Below are 9,681 nucleotides of genomic sequence, written 5' to 3'. Positions count from 1 at the left end.
GAGAACTTTACTAGTAGCTTTAATAATAATCAATGTAATTTATACAGTGAAGTCTATGTTGTGTTTTATTTTCGTATTTGTTCATTTAGCCTAATTACTTTCTTCAATGCTACTGTTAAATACCCCTACTGTAGCTGAAAAAATAAAGCACTGTTTATTTCATTTGTATATTAAGTTGTGTATGCTTAATGTGTATCTTTTTTCCTAATTCTTAATAACAAAGAAAATAATGATAAAGATTTTTATCTTCGCCACTTTGGCCTAAATGTCTGCCATTCTTTTTTCTTTTGTTACCTATAAGGCTTTTTTTTAAAATAGGGACATTAGTTTGGCTGTAATGCTCAGTCACTTGCAAAATAGTAAAACCTACATGAAAAAGAATCGTGATAAAATCGTTAATCGTGATTTTCCTGAAAAAAATCGTGATATGATATTTTTGCCATATCGCCCACCCCTAGTCCATTCGTTTTTCCTTATTTAACCCGTATTGCAAAACGAAAAATGAACGGTGGTTGTTTTTTTAAAATGCAAAGTTGAACACCAATTTTTTGTAAATTTGAACTGTACACAAATGCTGCGCAAAAAAAAAAAAAAAAAAAATCGACTAAATTTCAGTTGTTTGTTTATGACTTTTTGCCCCTTTATTAAATATTTAAAATATTCACAATTTAATACAAAAAAAATGTCGATTTTAATGGTTTTCTAAGGCCAAATTAGAACCTGAAAATTATATTTTTCCCGCAGTGCTGAATGAGAAGAGCCATATTTACGCCTATGTCTCTGGAACCACAGCCTACAGAAAGGTGATTTAGGTGAGTTATAGGCTAATGATAATACATGTGTCTGAAAAAATAACAAGGCATTGTAATTTTATTAATAAACTATTGTTTTCTAAATTAGTGTCGGCTAAAAACTTATCTCCATCTCCGCTGAGGCGCGCCGCGCGAATGGACCTTTAGAGAGAAATGCACCTTTCATACGGATTACATAATCAGAAGGTATTAGCTTTCGATTCGAATTTGTTCGTTTTAAAGTGGACATTTCAAGCTTTAGGTTAGGCTATATTTGTTTCAGTTCTCGCGCTTCCGTTCACAGAGACCATGAAAGCGCGCATGATTGTTTTATTTTATTTTACAAGAGCACGTTTTATTGTTATTGTGAGTTTACACAAATAAAAGCATAGTTGCGAATAATGGATTATTATTTTCTGTATGACCAGAAATTATAGAGTATTTTAAGTTGTTTCCACTGTTGATAGAAAACGCAAGTGTTCGCGCCCGGGTCTCCCTGCCTGCAGCGCGCTCACACTCCCCACAAACACTTGGATATGCGTCAAAATCTTGTGTTTATTTGTGATAATCTTAGCCCTGTATTATTATTGTCTAACCATTATGAATGACATTTGACGAATTGCTTTGTTCCTTTTTTTGGATAAAAGCATCTTCTAAATATGTAGCCTAATAAATGTTATAATAATGATGATAATTATTAGCCCATTATTATTTGCGTATACCAGGACGGACCCCAAACACACAGCGTCTTCTAAGTCAGGTGACTCTAAATGCGCAAAAACTGTTTCCATTGCAGTTTTGCGAAATATTCCTTTTTCGAATTGCCTGAAAAACCTCCTCATGCCAGTGTAAAAACTTTTTTGCGATAAATGGGAGTTTTTGCGAAATTGACGTGTTTCCATTGAGCGTAATTTCAATTTGCAATTTCAATTTGTGCAATTTGAAGGGTAATGGAAACGCGGCTACTGAGTCTCTCTATACAAGTTGTTTAATGCACAAAGAATGAAGCCAGACTGATTTGTAACCTTTATAAATGAGATGTCATTGTCTTTTTTCATCTTCTCCATGTCTCTGATTGTGTGTGAAAGAGATGAGAAGTGTCTGTTTATCTCTTTCAGCTTCTCCTTCATCCTCTGCTTCTTCTGCTCCTCTTCCTCCCTCAGTGCAGTGATTGTAGCTTCTTCTTCGTCTCTGAGAAACTGATGAAGCTTCTCAAACTCTTCTTTAATCTGACGCTCTGTGTGCTCAGCTTGAGACTGAAATCAAATCACATTCTCTTCAGTTAGCTCTGTATGAACACACACTCCACTAATGTCCATAATAAACTATGTGTGTGAACGTTGAGTATTTAACTCTTTATATCCTCACCTTGATGTGTTCAATTGTTTCATCACACTCTTCTTTCATTTCTTTTCCATGTTTGAGCTTGTTTAGTAAGGACGTCAGTGCTGTATTAAATTCCTCCTACAGGTTAAAGTGAAAATCTGTGAAACTTATGCAGCTATAAGAGGTTTAAACATTGTATGTCTAGTTGTTTTTATTGTTACATTTGTTATACTGTATGTTGAATGGATTTCTCATGAAGCATTTGTGCCTGAAAATTACACGACATATATTTTTTAATTATTTAATTTGGAAAGGAAGAACATCAAGAAATCATGTTTTCACCAAAGAAATGTGTTTTTTGCAATGGCCAATTCTTAATTATTATAGACATGCAGGTGTATATTTGTGGTTGTGTAAATACAAATACAGAAAGTTAAAGTATGTTAGTATAGGTTAGGGTGTTAATGTGTGTTGGCAGTGCCTGTACACAACCATCATATAATGATAAAAATCCATTCAGTGTTTTTGTTTTAATCTCCTTATATGTTTTCCCCTGCCTCAAATCGAGCCGTCCGACCGCGTGACGTCACTAAATCAGACGCCCCTCCCACGATTGTTGAATGACAGCAGCGTTTCAACACATCCCCGCCCTGAGCGAGCTGTCATGATAGTCCGCTATTGTTGATACGCTGGAGCAGAATGGCGTCTAAGCGATTGTGGTGTTCTGTTCTTGGGTGTAATAACGAACACAGCAGTTATTTTGATGTTCCTAAATCCGAACCGCTGAAGACGCAGTGGCTGAGTTTGTTTTCGAAGGGAATATTCCCCACGAGCAACGTCAATGCTCTCATGTTTGCGTGAATCATTTCTCACCAGACTGCTTTATAAACGAGGATCAGTATAAAACTTGTTTTGCTAAGAAGCTGCTCCTGAAAAAATAATCGGTACCAACTATTCATGTCCCTGCTGCACCTCCAGAAGAAGTGAGTGTAAAGTTCTATTAACCTTTATATTAATCTTTGCAAATCGCGAAAAAAAGTTGTTCATGACTATTAACTGTAACATCAATCTGTCTGTCAATGAACTAACCTATACACCAGTAAACACATAGCGTTCGTTTCTCACTACTCTACCCTGCCAGTACATGCAAAAATAGATAAAAGTGACATTATGTTAACCAACCATTCAGAAATGTCCTGTTCAAGTCTTAATTGTCGAACTTCTCTGCGGCCGTCATCTTGTTCTGGTCCGACTCCGGTTCAAACTGATACGGTTGCACAGATGTGTCCTCAGAGACTTCCGCTGCCATTCTTGTTCCAAAATATATCCTCAACTGTTGTCAAGGCAACACTCCACGTGCGTTGTGTCAAAACGCCTCAAGGAACAGAGGGGCGGAGTGAACGAAGCTCATTATCATTTAAAGGCATATGCACTGAAATGGCGTGCTGAAAACAGAGCTGTTTTTGACCAGGTAAAATTAGTGTTTGCTTACAAAACTAATGAGAATTTTTAATAAAAGTATATTACAAAGTTTTAATTTAGACCCTAAAGATTCATATTACCTTGTACAAAAATGGCATTATATGACCCCTTTAAGACTGTTAATAACTTTTTTTAAGTCAGTTACAATGTACAATGTACACTGGCCTAATTTGATCCAAAAAAAAATAAGACTGATTGTCCCTTGATTAACTGCTAGTGGGTCATATAAGACTGTCTGTGATGGTCCTCGAGGATCACTGAGTGAGTTCTTAGATTATGCCCTTCAGATGAGTGGTTCCTCCTCCACAGTGGGGGAGGTAGAGAAGGACGCTTCCTCTAAATCAGTGGTCTCAAACTTGCGGCCCGCGGGGTGATATTTTGTGGCCCCCTACTTGACATTAAAGTTTAATGTTAGTGCGGCCCGTCGTTGCGTGTGCCGCGTTAAAAAAAAAAAAAAAAAAAAAAATTTATCCCTTATGGGCTACCATAGATTGTCTCGTGACAGCTTACGGTGAGTTTGTTGTCAATAGTTGTCATAGACAGCCGCGAAGTACAAAGATACTGCGCCTGGAAAAAAATTAGCGCGTCGCTTCAATTATGAGCGCGCTTGCCCACGCGCCTACATTTGAAATAACGAACTTGAGCGCGCAAAATATGTGAGCGCGATATGTGACCAGGACCCTTGGCGAGCTACCACCAATCAGGCCACGAGCTACTGGTAATATCCCTAGGCATTTGAGACTGGCTTCCAGTTTGGCAGACCCATCGCTGATGTCGGTTTGAGCAGCTGGCATCTCTGTGGTCCCAACATCGTCTCAGAGTCGCACTTCCTTGCACTCCGTTACAGCCAGATGGCCAATCTGTGTGTCTGGGCAACGTACTTTTCTTTAGTTTCTCTCCAGGCGGCAAGCACCTGATCTAGTTTTGCCCGTGGTGGCGACTGTTCATGAACTCCCTGTTTGCCCTGACATGACCACGGACGTAGTCTGTGAACTTCCTGTCCACCCAAATACGACCACGGAGGTTGCCCATGGACTTCCTGCCTGTCTCCTTTATGACCATGGAGGTTGCCCTCGAATTCCCTGCCTGTTTTGTCTCTGCCAGAGAGGCCGTTCTAAGTTCCAGAGTCTCTGCTGCAAGAGGGTGCTATTAAAGACTTTGCTTGCCTTGCCACAGACATCACTCCTGAATTTCCTGCTTGCCCTGTTATAGCAATGTAGGCTAAACTGAACTCTCTGCCTGTTTTGACATGGCCTCCAGAGGCTAACCCTAACCTCTCTGGGCTCTTTGTTCCAGTTCTGATTGATCTGCTCTATTGGTTTTCAGCCTGCCAGCTCCGCCTGCTCTGTTGTCTTCTTCTCCGCCGTGAGGATCTCGAGTCCCATCTGCACTGCTATGGTTGTCTTCTGCTCTGCCGTGGGGATCTTCAGTCCCATCTGGTCTGCCCTGGTGGTCTTCTGCTTTGATGTGGGGATCTTCAGTCCCGTCTGCTCTGCTATGGTGGTCTTTTGCTCCACCGTGAGAATCTTCAGTCCCGTCTGCACTGCTGTAGTGGTGTTCTGCTCTACCGTGGGGATCTTCAGTCTTGTCTGCACGGCTGTGGTGGTCTTTTGCTCCACCGTGAGAATCTTCAGTCCCGTCTGCACTGCTGTAGTGGTGTTCAGCTCTACCGTGGGGATCTTCAGTCTTGTCTGCACGGCTGTGGTGGTCTTTTGCTCTACCGTGAGAATCTTCAGTCTTGTCTGCACTGCTGTAGTGGTGTTCTGCTCTACCGTGGGGATCTTCAGTCCCATCTGCTCCACTGTGGGGATCTTCAGACTCGTCTGCTCTGCTGTCTTGAGGGTGCGTGGCACTACTTCCCATCCAACCCAGAATTTGAGAAGTTTCCTCAGGTTGCTGGGTGATGCTAAGACAAAAAAGAGAAAAAAAATAAGTTATTGTTTAATGTTCACATATAACAGAAAAAATCTTTAAGTAGTACCATCTAGTAATACAAAAATATTACCATGTTCAACAAAGGTTCTCAAAAGACCTGTAACGAGAGTAAGTTTCTCAGGCTGTATGTCGTCAGCATCACCGACGTCGCTGTCTTCTGTATGCTGGATGCGGGCCACTGGATGGCTGGCAGGATCATCTGTAATCCCCCCAAAAAAGGGGCTCGAGCCCCTGCCCTTTTTCAAAATTAATCAAAAGTGCCCTTCTCAAACAAATATCAATGATAATATTGTGGTAAATAAAACAAAATGCATTTGATTATAATTAACATGACAATTTTTACAAGACCAAAGTACCCTAAATTCACATTTATTTTTACGTTTCTGTCAGTCGGAGGTGTCGTTGCCATAACGCGTTGCTGTGGGTTGCGTCACTTGCGTGTGACTGTCTTGCTTCGGACTTGACTCACTGAAGAGGTGTCTCCGTTTTCGAGGGTCGAAAACTCTGTAGACGGCGCGAACGTTATGTGTTTTAAAATGAAAATGCACTGGTGTACACATATAACGTAGGTATTCCACAGTCTGCTCGGGAACCGATGCTCTCCATCCAAATATGGTTCTTTCAGTGAGTAACGTTAGGCCTATAGGCTATGGCTCGACCGCAATTTTTCTTTAACCTTTTTTTTTTTTTCAATATTTTTTTTTTTTTCAATTAAAAATCAACATATCACATATTTTAAAATATTACATAATTCATTGAAGCCGGTTTGTCATGTATAATACACCGACCAATCGTCATCTGGCACAACAAGTTCAAATTTCATTGGACAATGTGAAGTCGAGCGGTAATTTTCAGGTCATTCATAAATCGTTTGAAAATTACATGGACAGACGAATTTACATTTATGAAGCGATCTGAATCTGCGTTGTTGAATCAATGGATGTTAATTGACTACAAAGCACTGTCAAAACCAGCACCAAAAGTAGCATTAATGGTAAGAAATACTAGTAGCCTATTCAAGTCACTTGTATTTTGTCTATGTAAATTGATACAACATTTATTATGCAGTAAACATAATTATGCTAGCATAGATAATTATGCAGCAATAGTATAATAGTAGCCTACAGTACTACTGGTCAAATATTTGCACACTTCTATTTTAACCCTCTGGGGTCCAAGGTGTTTTTGGGGTCCTTGAGATGTTTTGACATACTCTGACATTTGTGCTTTTTTCAGTTGCTTATAAACATATTACTGGCAAAGGTGTAATTACACTCTATTTAGCACAAACAGGGCTACCATAATATGTTATCAACATGTATGTACATGTTTGTAATTTTGAGAGAATATTGTTTATGCGTGGTTATTGAAAAAACTAAAACTTAAAGTTTCTGAAATAAGGCCACAAAACACATACTAAATATGTGTCCACAAGACTTTTGACTAATGGATGTTGTCGCCTAGAGTTTTTTCTTTAAAATGATCTGAAAATCATCCTGCCTTATCATTCACATAAAACAATAGATTGGTTTAAATTTAAAAATGACACTTTTTGTTTGGAAAGACAATATGCGTAGGGCCTGCTGTGATTCATACCTGAGAAGACAATGGGCCCGCATAATGAGCACATAATGGGGCTGCATACTAATGACCCTTTCATTCAGGTGTGTCACTGAGCCACAAGAATGCAATGGCAATATATATATATTAGGGGTGGAACGGTACATGTATTCGTATCGAACCGAAACGGTACGGGCGTCACGGTTCGGTGCACGAATTTACACGGAGACTACACGGTATAAAAATAAATAAAACTCGCGTGCAAATTAATTAATGTAATGCGGAACTACCGTTAGATACGCGGGTTCTTTAGGGACACATAATCTGTACCATCGGCTTAGCTCTGAACGCGCGTTCACTTCAAACGTTCGCTTTATACGCGCGTCCTATTCGCTTTGGACTAGCGTCGAACTAGACGCGAATTTGACGCTCTATTCGTGTTTGGTGTGACCGCATAATGAAGGCTGCGATGTCAAGATTGCAATGCTGGACTGTGTCTGTGTGTGTGTGTGTGTGTGTGTGTGTGTGTGAGACAGAGAGAGAGAAAGATAGAGAGAGAGAGGCGCGCGACCGAACAGTGGAATCATAAAAAAAAAACATACTCCGTAATTTTGTTCATACAGATCATTAAACCTGCAAAGTGTTTACTTATATTTGTGTACACTCGCAATAAAACACAACATTGTGCACACTGTAAACTCTTGTCAAACTGTAACCTACAACTGTCACTCAACCAAAATCACACACACACACACACACACACACTGTTTTAAAAGAAAAACATATTTATCCGACTCCATTTCAAAACAGTCTGTGGGTCCCATCTTTTGGACATTCGTCATATTGCATTGGTTTCCATTTCTTGTCCTCGGAGCGCTAATCTTACACATTCTACATTGATTAAAAAAGAAAATCGAATGTGTTTTTAATGGTAGTATTATTTTAACAGAAATCAATTATTTATAATTCAGATGAGAATAATGTTACATTGTTAATTAATAATGTTAATTAAAATTAAGGAAAAAAAATATATTGATCTGAAATATAGCAAATGAATTTTAAATTAATTCAGGTACAATTACCAAACATATCGCAAGGTCTTTTTGTCTTTTCATTAATTTAATTAATAAACTAATTATATAAAACTATTGTCAGTGCACTACAAATAAACTGGTTCTATGCCTTTATATAATAAAACTTATTTAAAAAATACAATGCCTTCAGCATTTTTGTTTTGCTTTTCCCTCCATTGTACCGAAATCGTACCGAACCGTGATGTCTGAACCGAGGTATGAACCGAACCGTGACTTCTGTGTACCGTTCCACCCCTAATATATATATATATAGGCCTATATAATAAAAAATTGGTTCACAGTTCCAATTACTTATTTATTTTTCAAATTGTGCTTGCAAATTGTATAATATCAAATGTAAAAATTTCTAGTAATTGTGCAGTTAATTATCATACTGTTTTTACAGAAAGATTGGGAATGTATCCCAAATGTGTCACTAATAAAACACAATACAAATAATTTAAAGAGGAGGCTTATATTGAGCTTCTAAGATTTACCTAAGATTTATTTATATGTAGCCTACATATATTTTTGCTATTTTAATAAAAAGGTTACAATTACAACAACAATTAAAATTAACTATATTTCAAATGTAATCTTTCTTTGTATATATTAAAGTATACATTTTATCATACATATTTCACAGTTGCGGATTAATTAGTTTGAATATAGCCTACAATCGAACAAACACTATAATAACAACATCTTAGCAAACAAGCTTATTTGATGTGGCAGTATTTTACAATAAAAACGACATCTTGTCTTTCATATGTAACATATCGTTTTTATGATTAGGACATATAAATGTTAATTTGCAGTTTAATACGTTGCTTATACAAAAATATTTTATTTCAACATATTTCAGTCGATTTTTACTCATCTCAGTATTGGAATACAGTTAGGTAAAAGCTGTTCATTCATTCACACACAAAAATGCGATTCATATTCAAACAGTCTTTTTGTTTACAGACACTATTTCATATCGCGATTAGAACAAAGCACTTGAAAATAAAGAATGTACCTATTCCTCAGCTGGATCCGTTGCTCCTCCAAATGAAACTACCTGTAGGCTACTTCTGAGGTAATTTTTTCCAGGATTATAATTAAGATATTATTAAGAAAAAAACACTTTAGTTAATTGAAATAAAAATTAAAACTAATAAAATAATAACTCTGGCTGTTAGGGAGAATTAAACATTTGTAAGACCATTGGTGACCTGTAACTTCAGATTAAGACAAGTGAACTCATTTTATATGTAGCTTAGGATAGCAGGTAGCCTATTTATTTATAAGTTTCTATTATTTCATTCACATTTTAGTTTTGTAACATATTATTTATAGCTCTTCTTGCTATGTGGAAGCTCAACCAGCAGAGGTCACTCTACCCCCTTCTGTGCACCGACTCTTTCTGTGGGACAACAGGCAACAACGGTTTGACCTTTTGACTTGTGTTTATATCAAAGAGAAGGCAAGCACTGCTACCAACAGAAGCTAATCACTGAGTTTGAAGCACA

The 9,681-nt window shown here is 37.8% G+C and overlaps 1 protein-coding gene across 1 annotated transcript; it reads right to left on the bottom strand.

Annotated features, from left to right (window-relative positions):
- Positions 1 to 1,753: 1,753 nt before the first annotated feature.
- Positions 1,754 to 4,661, bottom strand: LOC130099510 (E3 ubiquitin-protein ligase TRIM35-like). The gene is made up of 3 exons (XM_056265222.1): positions 4,569 to 4,661; positions 2,160 to 2,255; positions 1,754 to 2,047 (listed from the first exon to the last, which is right to left on the bottom strand). Exons 1-3 carry the CDS (start codon positions 4,659 to 4,661, stop codon positions 1,754 to 1,756), a joined length of 483 nt encoding a protein of 160 aa, XP_056121197.1.
- Positions 4,662 to 9,681: the final 5,020 nt, after the last annotated feature.

This window comes from Rhinichthys klamathensis, unplaced genomic scaffold (genome assembly GCF_029890125.1).
Source record: "Rhinichthys klamathensis goyatoka isolate OS25496 unplaced genomic scaffold, OSU_Roscu_1.1 h1tg000230l_1, whole genome shotgun sequence".
In the NCBI taxonomy this organism is placed as follows: Eukaryota; Metazoa; Chordata; class Actinopteri; order Cypriniformes; family Leuciscidae; genus Rhinichthys; species Rhinichthys klamathensis.
This window is presented reverse-complemented; position numbering and strand designations above follow the sequence as displayed.

What these genes read in the sequence shown, in the direction of transcription:
- LOC130099510 (XM_056265222.1), bottom strand. Translation starts at nt 4,661, where the DNA reads ATGGTCATAAAGGAGACAGGCAGGAAGTCCATGGGCAACCTCCGTGGT. An exon ending in CAGACTACGTCCGTGGTCAT is followed by an intron (nt 2,256 to 4,568) that starts GTCAGGGCAAAC and finishes TTTAACCTGTAG; the next exon opens with GAGGAATTTAATACAGCACT. An exon ending in AAACAATTGAACACATCAAG is followed by an intron (nt 2,048 to 2,159) that starts GTGAGGATATAA and finishes ATTTGATTTCAG; the next exon opens with TCTCAAGCTGAGCACACAGA.